Source organism: Poecilia mexicana, unplaced genomic scaffold (assembly GCF_051168715.1).
Source record: "Poecilia mexicana isolate PSO_F unplaced genomic scaffold, ASM5116871v1 scaffold_20, whole genome shotgun sequence".
NCBI classification, from domain to species: domain Eukaryota; kingdom Metazoa; phylum Chordata; class Actinopteri; order Cyprinodontiformes; family Poeciliidae; genus Poecilia; species Poecilia mexicana.
Window position 1 is genome coordinate 25829180 of NW_028263389.1, and position 23510 is coordinate 25852689.

Consider the following 23510-nt stretch of genomic DNA (forward strand, 5'->3'; position numbering starts at 1 on the left):
TTTCCGGCACTTTCATTGGTTTGATGTTACGTTCAGGTGACGACGACTTTGGCGGAGTTTCCTGATACGCTGTAGCAGGCGTCACAGTGCATTTGGAAGCACGAGTTTGCTAGTTATTTGTAGCTTTCTAGAGCAGGACATCATATGATTTAATTTGGAGAGGATTTAGCAGATAGTACGTGATACAGCAGTGTGATACCAGCTGAGTCAGTCACTCCGGTTTGTTTCATAACTGAGCCATGACCTTCAGCCGTGTGGGTCCACAGCGGTTCCTATAGTCTTCCCAGCGTCGTATTGTAGGTGTCCTTGGTAAAGGTAGGTGGGTTTTCTCCATGACATCACCTGAACAGGTAGAAGAGCTCTTAGCCAGCCGGTGTTGATGGCCAAATGAAGCCTTATGGACCAATTACACTTTCAAACCCATTGCTTTTGTCGAAAGGTTCATTAATCAGTTCTTCATTCATTACTCTCTAGTGACATGTGATCTTGTGACGGCGTTGTCACTCAAACTACTTCGGTGTAAGCGTTCTGCCACTCCTCCAAACATTCACACTTTCCGTTAAATGGCACATATTTATCAGGTCATAAACATATCCTCTGAATTTATTTATTTATTTTGCCACCTTAAGCTTGCGCGCTTTTAAAGGTGAAGTACTATTCAATTTCCAAGAACATGCCATAATATGGCACAATCAAGTAACTATGATTCCTTCAGTTATAAAAATGCCTTGAAAGAAAATAAATTTGACTTAATTTAACTTCTAAATAAATAAATATTTTAGTAATCGAGTATTCTAGGGGGCTCTTACGATTAATCGAGCAATCAGATAGAACATAAATATTGGGAAAGCTAACAGCAGTATTACTATCAGATCAACATCAGTCCAATTTTTCCATATTTGAGCATCCCGAACAATAACTTTTCTGTAGTTTAGATAATTAACCTGCAACAATAGCTCACTTTCCAAGTTAACATGCAGAAAAGTTATACAAAAATCTGAAATTATATTCAACTTGATTATAAAGAGCCAGGCTCTTATTCATAAAAAATGTCTATACTCCAGTTTTAGTTTGTATTCATCTTCAGTCAATTTAATAGATGAACTCTCTCCTTTCCCAGCCATTATAGCAGGGGTCCCCAAACTTTTTCCTGCGAGGGCCACATAACTGCTCCCTTTTCTGGTCGGGGGCCGGTCTTAGTTTTTCGAGAAAGAAACCTTAGAAAACTTTTGTTGAGGGGGGTAGGGGGGTGTTACTGCCGACGACATATTCGCGTTTGTAGATAGATTTTTACCCAGAATGCAAATGGAAAAAAGCCGTGAGCGAAACGTGACTGATACTGACTAGTATATATTCCATTGAGGGAAACTAAGTTTCATATCTGCTCAAGAGCCCCCCTGGTGGTTGAAGAAAAATCCACATATATATGAAAAAAAAAAACACTGAATGCTCTCTGGTATTGTTCAGGTGGCCGGACCAAATGAGAAGACGGGCCGAATCCGGCCCACGGGCCGTAGTTTGGGGACCCCTGCATTATAGCTTCTGTGTTCATGTTAGCGATGGGATTTGACAACTTCGTTTGTCACACACAGAGGCACATCTACCAGCTCAGGGTTTCCCCCAGTGCCTGGCGGCCCGCCATGCTTTACTAGCCCCGCCGCCAGGCTAAGCGTTGCTTGTTTACGTTTCAAGGAAAATAATAGTACTTCGTTACAGTACTTAAGTACAATTTTCATGTATCTGTACTTTACTTAAGTAAGATTTAATAATGGATACTTTCTACTTTTACTCCACTACATTTTACAGTAAGTATCTGTACTTTCTACTTCACTACATTTCTGTCGCGTTACTCGTTACATCCAAGTTGCGTTGCGCTTTTTGTCCGTTAAAATGTGACGTTCAGGGACTTAAGGTGGCGCCGTAAAATCCGGGCAATAACGTGACTTAGTGTCTGTTGTCACCCATCGCCTCCACCTTTACTCGCACGCGGAGCTCCAGACATGCGCAGTGGTTTCCTCTGAGCGGGAGAAGATGTCTGTCTGATCGTCAGTCATATAATAGCGCTGCATAAATCATAAGATATGGCGACATGTTAAATCAGCAGCGTTTCGCTTTCACAGACGGTGGGGACTTCGTCCAACTTTTAGCATCACTTGGAAGGAAAGCTTAAAGAAAGGTAAGATCTGTGGATGTGATGCGTCTCTACAGAGACACACGTTGCATCTGCGATGAAAAAAAGTTGTCACTCTATTGTGCGGAGGTGTTGACTGAGGTGTCGCTTATATGGGACAACGCTGTGACCAAAGTCTGCATTGATATGACATTCAGGAACGATCCGATTCTTCTGGACGGAACTTTATTGATTACATTTATTACAGCTAATATCTAGGTGTTTTATGGGAATGTGGATCTTTAAGATCAATTTGAGAAGCAATTTTGATCAGTGCACTTAATTTTATTGTGTTACGTCTTGACTTGGTCTTGGGTGCTGGTCTAGACTACAACTCTGCTACTGGCTCCTTGGTTGCATGTCCTCCCCCACCCACCTTCTTTCCATCTCCTTTCTGTTGGATTTCTTTAAAAATAAAAGCCACTAGTGGCAAAAAAAGTGAAGTTCATGCTATGTTAGGACAGGAGACAAGATGTTTCCATCCCTGAAATTATGATGCATAGAATCGCATTTCTAAGCCTAAACTATGTTACAGAGAGTAAAAATAATACAAACATCCTTTATCTGTGGCATTGTTCATTAAAATGGCACATTACTGATGTATTAAAATTAAATATGATCGGTTCACTTAATGATATTGCAATAGGGATTAGGTGCATTCAGCAAGTACTTTTACTTTTAATACTTAAGTATTTTTAAAAGCCAGTACTTTTTTACTTTTACTTTTACTTGAGTACATTTTTTGAGTACTTTCTCCACCACTGCCTGTATGGATATTTACATCAACCTACTGTGAGGAATTATGATCCTCTGGAGAACTCTAGGTAAGAGTTTAAAACCCGCCGCATTAGCTCTGGTTGCGCAGCTCAATGTGAACCGCAGGAATACGTTGTAGCGAATTCAGAGGCGCGTTGTGAAGCGGTGAGAATAATTTATCTTTGTGAACGAACAACTATCTGCGGCGTTTACATCTCAACACGCTGCCCAGCGTGTGGCTCTGTGTCTGTCTTCCCTGTATAGTTTATGTCTGTGGTCCCGGTTGGCCGGAAAGTTTGTGGATAACAAGCAGCGCTAACCTGATCATGCAGGTTCAGCCCGGTGAGGAGCTTTCACGCTCTCCTCCAAGTCATGCATAACGTTCATTTTATATTATTTTTAGTATTATTTTTCTGGTTACACGATGCATCAAACCATATCAAATGCGTTGTCTACTTAGAGTTAATGCGTGCGGCCGCACAGAGATCTGAGAAACTCGTGACCGTCAGACACGGTCGAGTCCCATGAACTCGACCAACCAGAATATTTTCTGTGACAATTAAAACTCAACAGACACCAAATGGAGCAACTACTAAAGCCAAATCTCCTGTTTGTTGCGGATCTCTGCGCAATGCAGCGGATTTGCTCATTGTGCAAGACCGGTCCAAGGCTACATGAGGCCCTGTGCAGACTTTGACTTAGGGGCCCCTCTACCTGCTAAAATCATTATCACCTCTAACAGATTCTGTGTTAGAGTTAGTGAAATATGGCAGACGAGAGTAGTTTAATTGGCCAGCATAAAAAGCAATAAGTTATAATCGCAGTTTACTAATTTGGATTTGTAAATTCAAAGATTAAACTCATAGCATCACATTGTTACTATGGTAACAAAACAGTCTAACTATGAATATTGTTCTTTGAAGTTTTACAAAGTAAACTTGCCAGCTCCTTAAAATCTTGCATTTAAATTTTAAACAATTTTAAATCTTTTAACTTATGTATGAAACAATTTAATCAAATTTAACAGCATTGATCATCTCAATAAACAAGTGTTACATTTATGTATCTGTGGTCTGTTTTAAAATATTAGTGTTTACGGGGCCCCTGAAGCTCTTGGGGGCCTGATGGAGCCGCTGACTTAATTTGGATTAAACAGACGAGCAAATTTGTTGTTTTTAGACTAGTTGTGGGTTTAAATAGCATTTCACTGGAGATGTTTTCCTGTAACATATAATTACGCAGTAATACTTTAATATTTCCTGTCAACTTAACATCTTTTAATACAAAAACACGGTGGACCGCCTCGACGCCCCCACCACCGGGCTTAGCAAGTTTTCTGGAGGAAACCCTGCAGCTATGTACCGCCACTATGCGCTCTGCCACAAATTTGCTGAGACCGAGATGATATAAAAAAAAAATTCTGGTTCATCTGTAAAGCTTCACTTGCGTTAAGCATCAACAGCAGCGCAGCCACCTCATAGTGTTCAGTCTATCCACTCACCTGTATAAATACGCCTGCAACGTTCTTCACCGCCATCAGGCACCAGCTCCGGTAAGAGAAAGGCTGTCGTACTCAAGCATCGGATCACTCAATTTAAGGATGCTTATTGGTCCCCCGAAACAATAAAAATCCAGACATCAATAAAAAAAAATTCTCCCAGACCGTTCTTGAAAATTGGATTTTATGCTGCTAACAATTAGCACTTACCTATAACTCATAGGCGGAAGTGAGAGCGCAGCTCAACACAAATAATCACCCGGGGGGAACACAGTGGGCTAAATAATAAAACATAATTTAATGAAGCTTTGAAGCAGATAAATTTGTCTAGAGGAATTTTAATAATTGAGGTACTTGAATTATTCGAGGAATCATTACACTTCTAAATTTAATGTGAAATTGGGCCTCTGTCTTTTTAAAAAACTGAAAAAGACTCCTTAGGCCTTGCCCACATATTGCTGGATTTAAGATGACGTGGGACTGAAATCACGCAATGTAAATGGGGGTCAAGTTTGTGTCGTGTATGGTTGTTCCAACTGTTGGAATAGAGAGAAAGATAAATGTTATTTTTGCATACCAAAGGTAGTTGGCCACAAGGGAGCTAATGTTAAAAAAACATACAGAAAAAAGAGGAGAAAAGTGGATCAACAATCTACAGCTAAAAACAGGATCACATCATTCAAATTGTATTTTCAGATATTTAATTGGACATTTATTTAGAAATACAAGCATTCATATGTAAGGTAAATATATAATAGGGGAAATGGGGAAAAAATTGTTCTGCATTCCTTTGCAATACTTTTGCGTTACCTTTCAATATGCTTACTGCAATATTTGATTGTCTATTTTGTATACTGTCACAAATGTCAGTTTAAAATGTTCAAATATATACACATTTAAAGAGACTCAGTGTTTATTCTTAACTGTTTGGTGCAAAAAAACTGATTAAAAATCGATTTATTCACTGCATCTCTGTTTATGTAAGAGTGTGACAGAACTGCACATTAAAACGGCCCTTTAAACCATTCAGACTACCAACACAATAGAGACACGATCAAAACTGTCAGATGACTCATTACCCTGTGATAATAACTCAGAAATAGTCCAAATAGTTTGGATGTATTTTTAGTTCTTTCCTACTTACGGAAAGTTTCTATTTATATCAGAGGTTTGTGGTGCATTTCTGTACTAAAGAAAAAGATATAAAACTTCAGATATTTCACAAGATGAGGAAAAACCTCATGAAAGCTTTATATTATAGCAGAAAGTACGATGAATACTATAAGGCTTACTACTTATAGTATTCAGTTATGCCACATGAACTGATTAGTACATTATTGCAAGAGAGCACAATTTTGCGAGGTAAGAAAAGAAAAATCCCCATATCTCCTAGGGGGCTCTATAGAATTTGAATTTGCAGAAGCTAAATAAATTATTTACAAGTAGGTCCAAGCTCATAGAAATAACACAGGTTAGCTTGTTGTTTGCGTTAATGATAGTATTGTTAGCAGACTAATTACTTAAAACAGCACAACTCACTTCTCACCAGGGCAGAAACAAGTCTTACTGCTTCTATTGCTGGGTTGCAGACACATGAGGTGGAGGACGCTCAAAATTCAGATGGGGCTCAGGATTTCTCCTGTTCAAAACGGAGCAAAATGGATCACAGCATGTACCCTAAATGTGCTGCCAGAGATGAGGTATCTCGAAAAAGTATGTGTATATTTAGGAAATGACCCATATTGTCTTTGTAAAAGACTTGTCATATAATCTTGAGAATTTACCCAGCGTCAAGGCGATGACATGACTAACTTTCTGGTGCTGCAAACCTCCTATTATACGACGAGCTAGATGGAAGATTTCAAAAGCCTGGAAGCATACAATAATTTAGTTTCAGGTTGGATCAATGGGAGTAGTAAATGACTGTTGATTGTTTCTGTCTGGGTGAGTAGCGAGTGAGTAGCGAGTTGTGCTATTTTAAGTATTTTAAGTGGTCTATGATCATGCTAACGCAAACAACAAGGTAACCCACGTTATTTCTATGTGCTTGGATCTATTTGTAAATATCAATCAATCAAATTTTATTTGTATAGCACATTTCAGCAGCAAGGCATTTCAAACTGCTTTACATCATAACAAACACAAAAACACAAAGGGTGTGTTCACACTGCAGCCTGAAGTGACTCAATTCCGATTCTTTTGACGTAATGCGACCTGTATCTGATCTTTTCATGGCAGTGTGAACAGCACAGGTTGGATTCTTTTTCCAATCTGACCCATATCCGATACGTATCCGATTCAAATGCGGCCTAACGTCCAGGTCGCATTCATCCGAACTGAACGTCACTGTTTCTCAACAAATCTCACTATTCTGCGTCCTGATAAGCGCCAGTGGGAAGAAAAACAACAACCATGACGGATTATATGAGGATTAAGTTGTTAACATGCTGCTCCGGCCGGACAACAACTTGAAATATGTAAGCTAAGCTCCACCGTTAGCCTCCATGTTTACTTCCGCAAACACTGAGCACTTCTTCTTTTTATGGCGGTTGGCAGAACACTGAGCATGCGGGACACTTTCAGGTCGTTTGCCCGTTTACACTGCAGAACGCATACAGGTCGCATTTACTGGCAGTGTGAACGGCCCCGGCAAAAAAATCGAAATTGCCAAAAAATCGGAATTTAGTCACTTCCGGCTGCAGTGTGAACGCACCCAAAGTCATGCAACATAAAATCAACAATCAAAACATAACATTAAGTCAAGTGCCATCATTAAATTCTTAATTGATTACATTTGAAATACAACTCTAAGCAGGTGGGTTTTTAGTTGAGATTTAAAGGAAGTCAGTGTTTCAGCTGTTGTGGTGCATAGAAACTGAATGCTGCTTCTCCTCGTTTGGTTCTGGTTCTGGGGATGCAGAGCAGAACCAGAACCTCAGGGGTCTGGAAGGTTGATATAATAACAGTAGATCTTTAATATATTGTGGTGCTAAACCGTTATAAACTAACAACAGTATTTTAAAGTCTATTTTCTGAGCTACAGGGAGCCAGTGTAGGGATTTTAAAACTGGTGTGATATGCTGTAATATATTTAGCTTTTGCAAACCCAAATTCATGTTAAGTTATGCTGCATTTCTACAATGTATGTCAACCATTCACAGCAATCTATAGAAACCCCATTAAAAACATGGTTCGTGGCCAGAGAGAGTGGGGAAATAGTCACAGCTCATGATGCATACAAATAATATATCTTACCTTACATATGAATGCTTGTATTTCTAAGTAACTAACAAAATATCTAAAAGTACAATTTAAATGATCATTACCAGTTAGCAAGTGGTCGCTGCAAACTCTGACATTGTTAGTTTCTGGACCTCCTGTTTTTAGCTGTAGAACGTTGATCCACTTTTTTCCTCTTTTTTTCAGTAAGTTTTTTAAAATTCAATACATTGTGACCAACTACCTTCAGAATACAAAATTTATCTCATTGTTCGTCTTTCTCTCTATTAGGACTGTGGAACAACCATACACAACACAGACTTTAAACAACAGAAGTAAACAGGCTGCATCACTATCACTGTGTCACTGTCACATGACCAAACAAATAGCACATGACCAAGACCCTCTACCCCTCCGGAACACAAACAAAAATGTCAATAGGATGAAAATAAACATTGGTTGTTATCGCCCGTTTAGCAGATCGATATGTTAAAAATGAATAACGTCACCTGTTGTCAATATATTGTGCATTTCTAGACAATCAGCAATCAGAACAGTGTTGGCTACCTTCAAGAATTACCATATTTTCCGCACTATAAGGCACACCTAAAAACGTTCAATTTCCTCAAAAGCCAACAGTGCGCCTTATAATCCGGTGCGTCTTATATATGGACCAATATTGAGCCACAACAGGCCTAGCAACTACGGTAAGCAGCCGCAGACTTCATTTTTGCCCATAGAAGAAGAAGTGTGCGGTGCATGCTGGGATAATTGTCACAAGGCTGGTTTGTAATTGGGGCATGCCATAGCAATGCATAGGGAGAGCAGTGACTGACCTGCGAAGCAGGTCAGTCACTGCTCTCCCTATGCATTGCATGGCAGGCACCTATTGTTCTTCACCTAATAGAATGTCTCTTTATTATTATTATAGATTATTTATTTTTCTTCCATCACCGTTAATGCGGCTCGTACCGCTGCGTGTACCCCCACAAAAGTGGTATCAAATTGTGCGGCTCGATGCCGAGAAGGGAGCTATTATTTTTATTGGGATTCTGTGTAAAAATCACGACATAATTTAAAAAAAACGACAAAAGTTTAGGCTGAATGTCTCACAGAATCACTAAGATTTCTCTCTGAAACACACACACAGGACAGTGGAGGTCTGACTCAAAAACTCTCTTTAACTCTCCCTCACAGGCACAAATAGCGGCCTATTGATCTCAAAGTTGGTCATGACATAGATACACATGCCTGCTCCCGTAAAATGTTTTCAAAATTTTCCTAGGTCTTATGGTTTTTTGTCAAGGCCCTGAGAACGACGCTGGGTGTCTCACAAGTATAGAAACCAGGGAGAGAGCCAGTCCAGGTGCAGATAATTAATTACCATAGCAACGGGTCCTAGACAGAGGCAGTGAGTAATCTCACAGCGCTGAATCAGATCTCACAATGCATTGTGGGAAGAATACATATTTCCTGTGACTTTTCATGTTTTGCTTACATAAAATTATTATTTGTCTGAATTTTTGAGTGTAAATTAAAATCTTTACTATGAAAATTGAAATTGTTTTTAGAAATTAACTATTACCAACTTTCTTCATGTTTTTTATTTTGGACCATGAGTGAGAACCACATGTGCGAACCTTATAGTCGTCGGTCTCGCTTTTCAAAGGTGACACATATATCATAATACACCTGACAATATTCACAGCTACTGTGTGCTAGTGTTGGGATAAGTATGTCAGACCTGCTTATATCTATTTTTCATGACAAATTTGAAACACTGGGTTTAAAGGGATGGGCACAGGTGGCAGGCCCCTTAATAAAGTTTGACTGACCTATCTACCTACCGACCGTCTAGAATAGCGGTTCTCAACGTGGGCGGTACCGCCCCCCCAGGGGGCGTTCAGAGGACGGCAGGGGGCGCTGGCGGACATTTTTACAAAAGGGGGGCGCTGGGATGCCTTTGGGGGGCGTTTGGTCGAAGGTAAACTTTACACCTTAAATGCACAACAATACCAGTTTAGACTTTGAGCAACTTGGTAAAACTGTATTGTGTAACATTAAATCATGCTTGGCTGCAACGGTATCAATGGCAGCTCTTCTTCTATTCAGTGTTTGTTAGCTTCTGTTAGCTTCTTGGCGCAGCTCTGTTCTTCTGCTACTGGTAGCTAAAATCACCTCACTTTGTATCCCTCTGAAAAATGAACCCATTTAAATAAAGAAATCCCTCCATGGTGACACCACGATAGAGAGCGTTCATTTTATAGCATTAACATCGGAGCTGTAAGGTCTGGTATGAAACGGGGTGATAGAACAACACAGCACTTTTAAATTTCAATAATCAGACTGCAGAAATTGTTTCCGTTGTTTTAAAAGGTTTATGTCAGTCTGCCTTTTCCCCATCGACACGTTTCCCGACCGCCCTGCACTTTAGGGGGTTAAAAAAAAAAAAGACGCACACATTGCGCAAAACTCTGAAACAGGAGAACCGCGACATAAAACGGAGCGACGAACTAGATGTGAATTATGGCATAAAAACAGAGAATCCAACATTGAACAGTGAAAAAATCAACACATGATGTGAAACACATCATGACAATTAGAAGGAGCAGCAGGTGATGAGTGAAGATGGTGAGCGATGGTAAACGATACAATAAATCTAGCAACAGGAAAGAAACTAACGTGGACATAGCAATAAACCAAGAGAGGATAATACTAATGAAAGGAAACTAAATGGAAATGAATGAAGAAGAAAATGCAAGAATAAACTAAGAAACTAAAGTAAATACAGAGGAATAAACTGGTATGGCAAGACCTTTAGAGCAATAATTAATACAGAGACTGTATGGTAAGAATAAACAGACACTATTTCCAGATAAAAGGTAAAATATTGTAGAAGTATCTAACACTGAGAATAAATATATCTTACAGACCATAACAGTAAATAACTTATCACTTATTTATGTTTTTAATTAGATTATTTATTTCTTCAATATTATTTTTCATGTCAGTGTTAATGTCAAGAGGCTGATGACTCCATGACACTTTCAATTTGACTCATTAGGATTTGATCAAGAACCATATTTGTTTTTTGTAATTTCTGTCCAGTAAAACTATTAATCTATAAATCAATAGACAGGTCTATATGAAGATATAATCCATGTTTCTGTCTCATATTTATATGGCATTAAAAGGATCTGGAACTTTTGTTTTTCCACTGAAAGCTCTGGTTTGAACAATAAATGCCATGTGGGTGAATTTTTATGGATGATACTCTGATGTCCCATTCTCCTGAAGGCAGCACAGAGCTGCAGCACCAGAAACCTACAAGAAGAGCTATGATTAATGTAGTTACAGTTCTATCCATGTTTAAATGTTGCAGAGCTCAGTTGTTTTGCAAATAGTTCAAAGTTTAAAAAGACATGTTGTTCATCTTTTATCTGGTCATTTTGTGGAATATTTAAAAACTAGAAAATGGCACAAGAATATTTTTTCCATTGATTGGCTGCTGTTAGGCCTACTAATTTTAACTTGAATGTTCATTGCATTTTTCATAGACGCCTGTGAAAATAATTTCTATTCCCATGAGTTTTTTGTTCTCTGGGAAATTATTTTTGATGATAAATACAGAAACAAGCATAAAAATCAAAACATCTACAATAGTGATAGTAATATTAATGATAAAATAATGGTCAGTGCAAAGTAGCCTACAAATTCTTTGGTGGGGGGCGGTGAGGGACCTGGATAAAGGCTAGGGGGGCGCTGGCCCAAAAAAGGTTGAGAAACACTGGTCTAGAATCAGGTCGTCTGCAGGTCATTTAGCACCACGTTCTCCACCAACATGCTGTGTGCGAACGGAGAAGGGTAACCATCGTCCGGCCACGCCCCGGGCCCAGGAAGGCTCTCCTCCCAAACAGAGTCAGACTGTTTTGTTGACATTCCCTTTAGTGCAGCTCCATCTAGTGGATGCATAATGTAACTCCAGCCTCTACTGCAGCGTCTATTCTATGCGGTGCGCCTTATAGTGCAGAAAATACGGTAAATTCAAGTGAACTGCATTTTTTCTTAATAAAAAGTTTTTATTCTGTTTAAAAGGGAAATACTATCTACTTAAATTTGGCTTTGTAATTTAATGCATTTAAAATTGGGCCTGTTTCTCTGCCTTCAGGAAGTCATCATAACATCAGTCCTCTATTAACCCTTTAACAATGGCATTGAATAGGCCATTCATATGACTTATTCAGTGTCATGTCTCTTCTTCATAATTTTCTTTTTTTAAAATGTATAGAGATTTAGATTTTTATCTCAATGTTAATATTTTTTGATAAATCTTTAATTGAAATGCATCTTTCCATCATTGTCATTTTGAATCAAATCTTTTTGAAAATCTTTTTTGAAGTTGCATTGATGTTGTATATGGTTTGCATCACTATATGTGTGACCCGTTTCAGCTATGTACCCTAAAGTTCTCTATTAAGAGATAACCTTAGAGGTGTGCCGATCGATTGGCCACCGATCATAATTGGTCGATTTCCGTGAAAAAATATATGATCGGTGATCGCCGATCACTGTCTCGTGTTGCTGATCACCAAAACCGATCACCTGTGTCTCACTTTGCAGCCTGCATGTGCAGCTGATCTCCTCTTTCCTTCTCACTGTGCAAGCAGGTGGCAAAAAATGCTAAGCAATGTGGTGAGGAACTTTAACACAAAAGTGAATGGGGAAGTTTGCATGTTGCGACGGAAAATTACCTCGAGGGTGAAATCAGAATGCATCAACACAACGAGTCTGATATGACATATAAAAAAAAACAAACACTTGACAGAATTTGGCTATATCGAGGCTCAATACAGGTAAAAAAAAACAAAAAAAAAACATCTGGAGCCGCCAGATAGCAGGTTAAGCAGCGCACAACTACCAACACTCACCCGGAAGAGCATGATGGTCAAAAAGCTAAACAAATAACCCGCAAAATAATATAAGTCAACGAGCTAGTGATGTAGGACGCTGGTTGTGATCTTGCTGTTGGACCGCTGCTATACGCGCTACTGGTAGTAATATTTCACAGACGGAGCGCCGCTCAATCTCCACTCAGCAGTGACCTCACACCAAATGTCTGCTTAAAGCTGCAGCATGTAACTACTACAACAAACAACAAAGATTTTACATATATATACGTATATATGTATAATCTCCAGGAAGTTGTCCTAGTTAAACTTAAACAATGATCACTCACTTGTTGAAAGTTTTCCTAAGAACAAATAATTTCAAAACTAGAACCTTTCTTGTTTTTCTCTTCACAGATCTAAATGGATAAAACGTCCCGAAAAATTTCGAACCAGGACATAAACCCCTGCTTAGAAGTAAGTTATTGATCCTCCCCATGCTGGACAGCGTTGATGATAGTGAGTGCTGCTCTATGATTGGAACTGATCCTTTATAAGTTCAGTACATTTACATTGACTCTTTCAGGAAAGTGATGCCTCTCACAAGTGTTTGGACACCTGCAACTATGATAGGAGCAAGTGCTCAGCTTACTTCCAGAGATACAAGAACTGCAGAAAATATTGGGTGAGTTTATTTATTTCAACATCAGGATGAAAGTAAAGGAACATGCATAAACAACACACAATAAACCATTTAGAAGTCTGAATTCACACCAGGCTTCTGTAGTGCTGTGTGCCAGAGTGGAGTTGTTACATGGTCAGTCAGGTCATGGAACAGAATTGCTTCTGGGGCTACAACAGAAAAATAGGCTACATGATGGTGCATTTGGCAGATCAGATATTTCATGTAGATCACATGCTCGGACCGGTTACCTGTGTCAGGTATATGTAGAAGATCCAAGCTCCTTTCCTGTTCAGGGCTGTTTCTCAACAGATTAACATGTAGCAGATTAAGTCAGGATTTTCCAGATATCCTGGATAAAATAAGCCAGGCTTTCTGGCTAGACTGACATAACACAGTATTGTACTTTGTGTCATTTTCTTGTGGAAATCAAATATCCTTTTTGGGAACAGTTTGACAAGGTGTGTATAAGACTGACATAACATCTGTCATGAACATGAAGGAGTCTTTGTGAATGTCTGACTGTTGTCATGAAGTGCCATCCAGTAAATAATGACACTTTTAAGGCAAAGTTGCTTTAAAAGTTTTATTGAAAGTCCATTAAAAATGCCAACTTTGCATTAAAGTGTCATAATTTACAAAATAATGCAAAGTTGGGACTTTTAATGGACTTTTCAATGCAACTTTTAAAGCAACTTTGCATTAAAAGTGTCATTATGTACTGGATGACACTTCATGACAACTGTCATAAACATTCATAAAGACTTCCTTATGTTCATAACAGGTGTTATATCATGTTTATGACAGTGTCATGACAGTCTTATGCACACCTCGTCAAATAAAGTGCTACCTAATTTTCCATTAAAAAACCCCCAGGAAAGTAGCTCAAATCTCGATTTGAGCTACTTTATAACGGCTACAACAGCTAAATAAAGCCAGGATATCCAGCTGTCCTGGATACAGTTGATAGCACTTTGGCGCCATGCCGGATCTCCGGCATATGGCACCTTAACAGTACCATATGCTGGAGAACAGTAAAGTCTGTTTCGCCCATATACACTGCTCAAAAAAATAAAGGGAACACTCAAATAACACATCCTAGATCTGAATGAATGAAATATTCTCATTGAATACTTTGTTCTGTACAAAGTTGAATGTGCTGACAACAAAATCACACAAAAATCATCAATGGAAATCAAATTTATTAACCAATGGAGGCCTGGATTTGGAGCCACACACAAAATTAAAGTGAAATGTTCCCTTTATTTTTTTGAGCAGTATATTTATCAGATGCGTGAATCTGATAAATATATCAGATCCACGCAATATATTTATGTCACATGGATATAAATGCGATATATCCATTTATATATTGCACAGGGTGCACCTCTGTGAAAGCTGCACAGAGCTGCAGCTTTGATTTCCAACCATAGTACACAGGCTTACTAGTCATTGGGTAGGGGCAGGCCTTGGGTCTGGCAAAACTTTGATTTAGAGCCAGCAGTAGTTTGTCTCTGTGACCATGATCTGTTCAGCGTCTGTTTCCATACTCAGACCATGCATGTAAACTGCAGATAAGAAGCCATACCATTCCGCAATTGCTTGCTTGTGGTACGAAATTCTGATGGAGTACTGTGTGACTGAATGCATGAAGAGTGAGTGAGCTATACCTTAATTAAGTGCAACTTGAGTTCAGCAGTCTGACAACTGCAGAGAAGAAACCATTTCTCAGTCTGGTGGTCTTCCCTGGATGCTCCTCAGTCTCCTGCCTGAGGGAGGGGGCTGGAACAGACTGTGCTGGATGGGTGGAGTCCTTCATGATGTGGAGTGCCCTCCTCCAGCATTGTAGTATGTAGGTCCATGGTGGAGAGAAGGCTGCTCCCCACAGACATCTGTGCAGCCTTATCGACCTTCTGCAGAGCCATTCGCTCAGCAACCGTGCAACTGCCATGAAGCAGGTGCAGAGAACCTTCTCCACCTCTTCTCTCCAGTTTCCTTTGATTAGTATTATCCTTGCTTGGTTTATTGTTATGTCCCCTTTAGTTTCTTGTTACTAGTTTGCCTCCCGTTTTTGTTGCCGCCCACCACCAGTAATCTTCACTCAACTTGCCATTCACCTGGCTGTGCTGCCTAATCATCATGTGTTTCACCTGATCTGCCATTCATAAGCTCTTGATCTTTCACTATTCAGCGTTAGATTCTCTGTATTCATATCCAATGTGTACGTCTGTTTTTTATTTTTTATTTTACCCCCTACTCTGCGAACTATCAGGGAATGTACCAATGGGGAAAGGCAGACCGACATAAACCTTTTACAACTATGGAAAAAATCCCAGTATACTGATAAAAATAATTCAAAGTGCTGGTACTATCGTTGCCAGCACGATAATACCAGCTATTGTGCTCTCCACTCCATAGAGAGACCAGTTACTATCTCTACCACAGGAGGTTTTCTTTATTTTGTTTAGCTTTTCAGAGGGATGTTGTGATTTTAGTCATTGCATGTTTATAACAGCGATATTCCGTTGTTCTTCCCTGGAAACATGCAGCATCAAGACAGACATTAAAAACCCTTTTCAATATTGCTGCTTCCACATGACCAGAGCACTGCTAAAGCATATGTCCAAAAATTTACAATAGAACATAAAATATTTGAAAACCACCAAAGACCTGAATTACAGCAATCACAGCAAGGCCGGTGGCCGGTGTAATGCTGAACTGACAGTGCAATCAACCCACTAGTGGCAGGAGCGAATAGTTGCACCAAGAAGCTAACAGAAACAAAGAGAAGAAAAGCTACCATCAATACAATTGCAGTCATGCATGTTTTAACGTTACACATCACAGTTGCTCAAAGTCTAAATTGTTATTGTTGTGTATGTAAGGCGTAAAATTTACCTTTGAGTAAATCACCCCCAGAAGAATTGCAGCAATCCCCATTTGTAAATATTTCTACCAAGGTTCCCTTCCGTCCCCTGAATGCCCCCCTTGAGCAGTACCACCCCCATTGAGAAACCCTATCCTACAGGCTGCTACAGTAGGCAATGGACATGGTAAGTGCATCTCTTCACTTGCTTCTCTTCTTACCCTGATGTGCCCATCAATCTGGAACTCTGGGTAAATCTGGACTCAAACCGCATGACGTTCTTCCAGTGCTCCAATCTACTCTTTATGCTCTCTGGCAAATTGAAGCCTTTTTTTTATGGTTAGCCTTACTCATTACTGGTTTTCTTAAGGCTACACAGCTGTTCAGTCCCAATCCCATGAGTTCCCTTCATATTGTGCTTGTGGAAATGTTACAACCCCTCCCCAAGACGGCAAAAGGGTTCACACAGCGTTCATCTTTTTTTTTTTCATTCATCCATACCGCTTCCCGTGCCCCCCCTGCAATGGCATGGCGCCCCCCCTAGGGGGCGCACCCCACAGTTTGGGAACCTCTGCTGTAAGTGATCTGGTATGAAACAGTAGCACCACAGCACTTTTCAATTTTAATCATCAGAATACCGGAACTAAAAGGTTTACGTTAGTCTGCATTTCTCCATCAATACGCGCTTCGCGACCGCTCCGCGCCTTATGGGGTAAAAAAAGAAAAAAAGATGATGCGCATGTTGCGGAAAACTCTGGAACAGGAGAACCAAGACATAGAATGGAACAACGAACTATTAATCTATAAATCAATAGACAGGTCTATATAAAGATATAATCCATGTTTCTGTCTCATATTTGTATGGCATTAAAAGGATCTGGAACTTTTGTTTTTCCACTGAAAGCTCTGGTTTGAACAGTAAATGCCATTTGGGTGAAATTTTATGATGATACTCTGATGTCCCATTCTCCTGAAGGCAGCACAGAGCTGCTCCACCAGAAACACTGAAGAGAAGAAGAGCTATGATTAATGTAGTTACAGTTCTATCCATGTTTTAATGCTGCAGAGCTCAGTCGGTTTGCAAATAGTTCAAAGTTTAAACTGGCATTTTTGTACATCTTTTATCTGGTCATTTTGTGAAAGATTTAACAACTAACATCAGAAAATGTCACAGAACAAAAATATTTTTCCACTCTGACTGGCTGCTGTTAGGCCTACCTGGCAAGTTGAATGTCCATTCATTGCATTTTTCTGTAAAATTTCTACTCGCATGGCTTTTTTGTTCTCTAGGGAATTATTTCTGATGATAACTCCAGAAACAACCATAAAAATCTAAACAACACTGTTAGTAATATTATTAATAAAATAATATTCAGTGCAAAGTAGCTTACAAATACTAGAGACGGGAAAAACAACCTACCCATGTGATTCACGGGAAGAGGGGGATGGAGGTTCAGGTGTTGTCAATCAGTCAAATTTTATTTGTATAGCACATTTCAGCAGCAAGGCATTTCAAACTGCTTTACATCATGAACACAAAAACACAAAGTCATGCAACATAGAATCAACAATCAAAACAACATTAAGTCAAGTCCCATCATTAAATTCTTAATTGATTATGTTTCAAATACAACTCTAAACAGGTGGGTTTTTAGTAAAGATTTAAAGGAAGTCAGTGTTTCAGCTGTTTTACAGTTTTCTGGAAGTTTGTTCCAGATTTGTGGTGCATAGAAGCTGAATGCAGCTTCTCCTTGTTTGGTTCTGGTTCTGGGGATGCGGAACAGAACCAGAACCTCAGGGGTCTGGAAGGTTGATACAACCAAAAAGTTGGATTTTGGTTTCATCTGTCCACAGCACCTTCTTCCACATGTTTCCTGTGTCTCCCAGGCGGCTTGTGGCGAACTTTAAATGAGACTTTTTATGGATATCTTTGAGAAATGCCTTTCTTCTTGCCACTCTTCCATAAAGGGCAGATTTGTGCAGTGTATGACTGATTGTTGTATATGGACAGACTCTCCCACCTCAGCTGTAGATCTCTGCAGTTCATCCAGAGTGATCATGGGTCTCTTGGCTGCATCTCTGATCAGTCTTCTCCTTATTTCAGATGAAAGTTTAGAGGGACATCGGGGTCTTGGTAGATTTGCAGTGGTCTGATACTCCTTCCATTTCAATATGATCGCTTGTTCAGTGCTCCTTGAGATGTTTAAAGCTTGGGAAACATTTTTGTATCCAAATCCAGCTTTAAACTTCTCCACAACAGTATCTGGGACCTACCTGGTGTGTTCCTTGGTCTTCATGATGCTCTGTGCGCTTTAAACACAACTCTGAAATGATCACAGAGCAGGTGCATTTATAGGGGACTTGATTACACACAGGTGGATTCTACTCATCAGTCATTTAGGACAACACTGGATCATTCAGAGATCCTCACTGAACTTCTGGAGTGAGTTTGCTACACTGAAAGTAAAGGGATCCAATAATATTGCACGCCCCACTTTGCAGTTTTTTATTTGTTAAAGTTTGAAATATCCAATAAATTTCGTTCCACCTCACAATTGTGTCCCACTTGTTGATTCTTCACAAAATAATCAAAATTTTAGATCTTTGTTTGAAGCCTGAAAAGTGGCAAAAGAGTGAAAAGTTCAAGGGTGCCGAATACTTTCATAAGGCACTGTATAATTGTGTCCAAATAATAGCAGTCCCACATCACTAGCAAGATAAATCTCTGTTTTTGTTAGAATTCCTTCTTTGACAATATAAGCACGTTTCAAGAAGGTTTAGTAAAGGCATAGAAAACCAACAGACCCGACAGGCTTGATGTGCATGCTGCTGATACTGTGAAACTGAATCTTATTCTAAGAGGGACGTGTTAAAAAAATAGGTGTTAAGCATTTATTTTCGCCTTGATCCTTAAGTTGACCCTTGAGGATCAACTTGAGGATCCTTAAGGGTCAAGGCAGCTGATGTTGCACATGATGGATGTGCATTTGTCCTTGAAAAGCAGAGTATAAAGATCGCTCAAGACACTGTTAAGAAGAGCATTAAATTTATGAAAGAGGGGCAAACCAATAAAGAAGTGCAGAAATGACAGGCTGTTCAGCTAAAATGATATCAAACTCTTTAAAATGGCAGCCAAAACCAGAAAGAAGAGGAAAAAAAAGAAAAGCGAACGCTCGAATGAATTGGTCAGTAACCAAAATGGCAAAGGCTCAGCCAACGATCAGCTCCTGGAGGATCAATGATGATCTCAGATTGCCTGTGAGTACTGCACCAATCAGACGACGTCTATGAGAAGCCAAGCTACCAGTAGGAAGCCCCCGCAAAGGCCCTTTGTGAAAAAATATGGGACTTTGCTCAAGTTGAAGCGGTTACAACTTGAAAAAGAACACATTGACTGGCATAAAAAGAAATGGAGGAATATTTTGTGGACTGACGAGAGTAAGATTGTTATTTTTGGTTTTAAGGGCCACAGACCATTTGTCAGATGTTCTGCAAACACTGAATTCAAGCCACAGGACACAGTGAAGGCGGTGAAGCTTGGTGGTTCAAGCATCATGAAGTGGGGAGGTTTCTTGTACTATGGTGTTGGTCCCATTAATCGCATACCAGAGATCATGGATCATTGAGTACAATAGAATACTGGAAGAAGTCATCTTGCCGTATTCTAAAGAGGACATCCCCTTGAAACGGGTGTTTCGACAAGACGGTGACCCCAAACACACCAGCAAGCGAGCTAAATCACGCTTCCAGAAAAACAGAATTCAAGTAATGGAGTGGGCAGCACAATCTCCAGACTCTAATCCCATAGAAAAGTTGTAGGCTGACAAAAAATGCTATTCATGAGGCAAAACCAAGAAATGCAGAGGAATAGGGTTAGTGGAACATAGTACAGTTGTCCCATGTACAACTGTACATAGGACAACTGTACTATGACCGGTCAGCAGGGCTGCAGAACCTGCTGACCGGTGCCAGAAGCTGGTCGACTCCATGTACCACAGATGTGAAGCACTTATCAGAAACTGCGGTTATGCAACTCAATATTAGTTTACGATTCTCAGGAAAGTTGAATCTTCAAGCATTTCTTAGTTTATTTGATACATTTTTGAGTTTGTAAAGAAAGATGTCAACACTACTATTTTTTTTAACATTATATTTCTTGATTTTCTGTAAAATATTGTCCTATTCAACTACTTCTTCCAGTTTTCTTGTTTGAAATAGAATGTGCAGTGTCCCCAATGCATTTGTGTTCATTAAAACATTTATTTGAAGAATTTTTAGGTGTACTCATCTTTTGAAACATACTGCTATTATTATGAACATAACTGTACATGAGATGTGTTAAGGCTTTGAACTAAGTAAAGTTAATTGATTTTTTTTTGTTTTTTGTTTTGAGGCAAAACATTTATGGGAGTTACTTTATAAGCCACCACTGATTAATAATGGTGGTGATTTACAATGGAATTTTTTTTATTGCTAATGCTTTTGTTTCTCTTACTAATCCTGTTTCTGATAAATATCCCTTTGGTTCATTAAGAAAAAAGATTTGTTTTATTGTTTTGTACAATCTTTGAGAATAATGGGCTTATTTACATTACTTGGTGATGTTTGGCAATCATTTATAGAGTTTCTAACAGTGAAACTAACATTTCAAAAAAATACAGAAGAAAATCTGTTGCATTTTTTTCTTGGTCAAGGAGAGTTGTCAATTTATTAGAAATTGCCAATTTATCAGCAGAAACTATAAAAGTAATAAGGAAGAGGTTTTTTAAGAGTGGTAAGAGCAAGAGTGATGTTAGAATATAATTTTTTTAATGAATGAACTAAATGTTTTTCAGAATATGAGATTATGAAGGTGTTTACTGTAATTCTGCACTTTCATGTATGTGTTAATTTGAAGTTGTGTTGAATGTTCATAGGATCACTATTGAATGAATGAGTTAAAAATAGTCTCTGTCTTTAACAAGGTAAACTGTCTACTTCTCTATTTAGACTATAAAGGTTAACTCAACATAGTGTTCTTTAGTTTTCTTTTTTCTGTATGAAGTGGAGGCTTGTTAAAAGTAATGAATGTGCCTCTGAACCAGATGCTCTTCAAAGTGTCCTGTCCAAAACTTCCACAAGCTGTCAGCTCCCAGTCAGCAAGATGCATTTTGTTCAGTATACATGTCAGAGATAATATTCAAAAGGGATTTTTTTTTTGTTATTGATTGATTGATTAGTTACCACTGCGATGTAGTCTGTGCATAAAGTTGAAAATGTTTGTGCATCTGCACTAATTATAGTCAAATTGTAATCCGCTCAAATGACGGATAGGCTTCAGACTTTTCCTTCTCTTAAAAAAATAAACTGTCAAATACGGATAATATTCCATTGGAAAAGCAATCTGTGCCCAAGCTTTTACTTTCTGTCTGATGTCTTTAGATATTGTTTCAATATTTCCGCATAATGTTCTTTCCTCATTATTACATCTTTTTTATTAAGTACACCAGTTCCTCCTTCAGCAAAACAGTACCATGATGCTTTCATTACTATACTTTACAGGTAGGATGGTACAAGCATCGTTTTTCCTCCAAATGTAACGATTGTCATCATTGTCAAACAGTTCCACTTTAGTCTCCAAAAATGAAGATCTTTGTCCCTTTGTGCATCTGCAAACAACAATCTGACTTTATGTTTCTCTTGAAGTAATGACTTTGTCCTTGCTGAGTGGCTTTTCAACCCATGTTTGTGCTTTGTGGTATCTGAATGGCTAGCACCAGCCCTGTATACAAATTCAGCCCATGTACACCAAACCATTATGGGGCCAGTTCTGGTTGAAATACCAGGTGCTGTGCCAGCAGTCAGCCAAGAGTGCCATCCTGATGCCACATCTAGCCCAGACATGACTACTATGTGGGGAAAGGTTGCAATAATGAAATATGAACTTGTTTATGCGACCTGCTAACTTTTGGATTGTTTGCGTGAGCGTGCATTTGTGCAGTAGGCGCATGTGTTCATTTGGCACCTGAAATCGTGAAGATGTTACAGTGGTGAGCACTTGGCACCCAAGAGCAGCAAGGGGCAAGTAGTGTTGGTTCCCAGAGCCTGTAGCAACTCTCACAACCCCCTGTCTTTCAGTATTTAACCCTGTCTTTTATCCAAAGCTGTCTTTTCTCAACTGTATGTGATCACACTTACATGTGATACCAATCATATCCAGTGATCATATCTACCTCAACAAAGGTCTAAAAATCAACCGCTGTCCTCTTCTGCTCTCCTGTGAGAGAGGATAGACCGATGGACTGGCCCACCAGAACATGTCTGCGTGTTTGCAGTTAATAGTCACCCCACTGTTGCCAACTTAGCGACTTTATTGCTATATTTAGCAACATTTCAGGGAAAAAAATGATATTGGCCAAACTCTGAATTGGCAGGTCAGGCTTTTTAAAGATCAGTAATCACAATGGGCCAGGAAACTCCCGTTGGTGCACATCTACAACCAACACCTACTTCACTTACTATCCGTCCACCTAAATAAACTGCAGCTTTCAAATCTTAGGTTGTTTGGACATTCACAGCCATCACTTCGAAACAAGAAGGGAAAATGTTCTTTTAAGAGGAACGTACTAGTAGAATCCAGTTTATGGTAGGATGCGAAAATATGCACTTGTTTCCAGTTTGAGTAGAATTGGTTTGGGAACAATTTTAATTAGTAAGATGAAGCAGTGGTTGCATGTTCTTATTTGTGTTGTTTTCTTTGCAGCACAACATAATGGTGCAGAGAAGAAGAGATGGTATTAAACCTGAAATGCCAACAGCTGCGGAGAGACTGGAGATGCTCAGTGCCATTGGAGGCAAACCCTACTGACTGTCAACAGTCACAAAGATGCTAAGGACACCAGGTCTGCACTGAGAGACATTGCTGGAGCACTGCAGTGACTGTGAGGAACAGCTATACTTTGAAGAGGAAAATGGAACCAATGTCTGTTATGCTTAGAGAAGACATTAAACTTGTTACATGAAACTGTCTATTGGTTTATTTTTGATTCAGCAGCCAATACAAGCAGCTGTAAAAAAGATTCTTGCATGTGTTGGGTCTGTCATAAGAAATGTTCTTCTCAAAGAGATGGTAGCAATAATAATTGATAGTTCAAAAATCTAAACTCTCATTTATGTGTTCTCAATATGAAATCAATTATGACCAAACTGCCTCATTATTATGCTTATGCTTTCTGTATTTTCTTTGTCCATGCAGACTTGCATATAGGCTGAACGTCCACGTAGCTCGCATATCCACATCCTCTGAAACAAAGGCTCAACAATAACACAACACCTTAATGTCTTTGAAGTTCTTTGGTTTATTGAGCACAAACATGACCGTCCCTCCTAAACTTGAGAATTTTTCTGGAATGTGACGTGCTGACCAGCAGTCAATTTAAAATAGAACATGTTTA

At 39.2% G+C, this 23510-nt stretch overlaps 1 protein-coding gene across 2 annotated transcripts; it reads left to right on the forward strand.

Annotated features, from left to right (window-relative positions):
• Positions 1-65: 65 nt before the first annotated feature.
• Positions 66-23080, forward strand: chchd7 (coiled-coil-helix-coiled-coil-helix domain containing 7). 2 transcript variants are annotated; one of them, XM_088001461.1, is made up of 5 exons: positions 66-315; positions 2121-2176; positions 12947-13006; positions 13116-13214; positions 22820-23080. In XM_088001461.1, the coding sequence occupies exons 3-5, from the start codon at positions 12953-12955 to the stop codon at positions 22922-22924; spliced, it is 258 nt and encodes an 85-aa protein (XP_087857587.1). In that variant the 5' UTR covers positions 66-315; positions 2121-2176; positions 12947-12952; the 3' UTR covers positions 22925-23080. The 2 variants fall into 2 exon arrangements, with proteins under 2 accessions (XP_087857587.1, XP_087857586.1); XM_088001460.1 differs by lacking the exon at positions 2121-2176 and having other exon boundaries at positions 70-315.
• Positions 23081-23510: the final 430 nt, after the last annotated feature.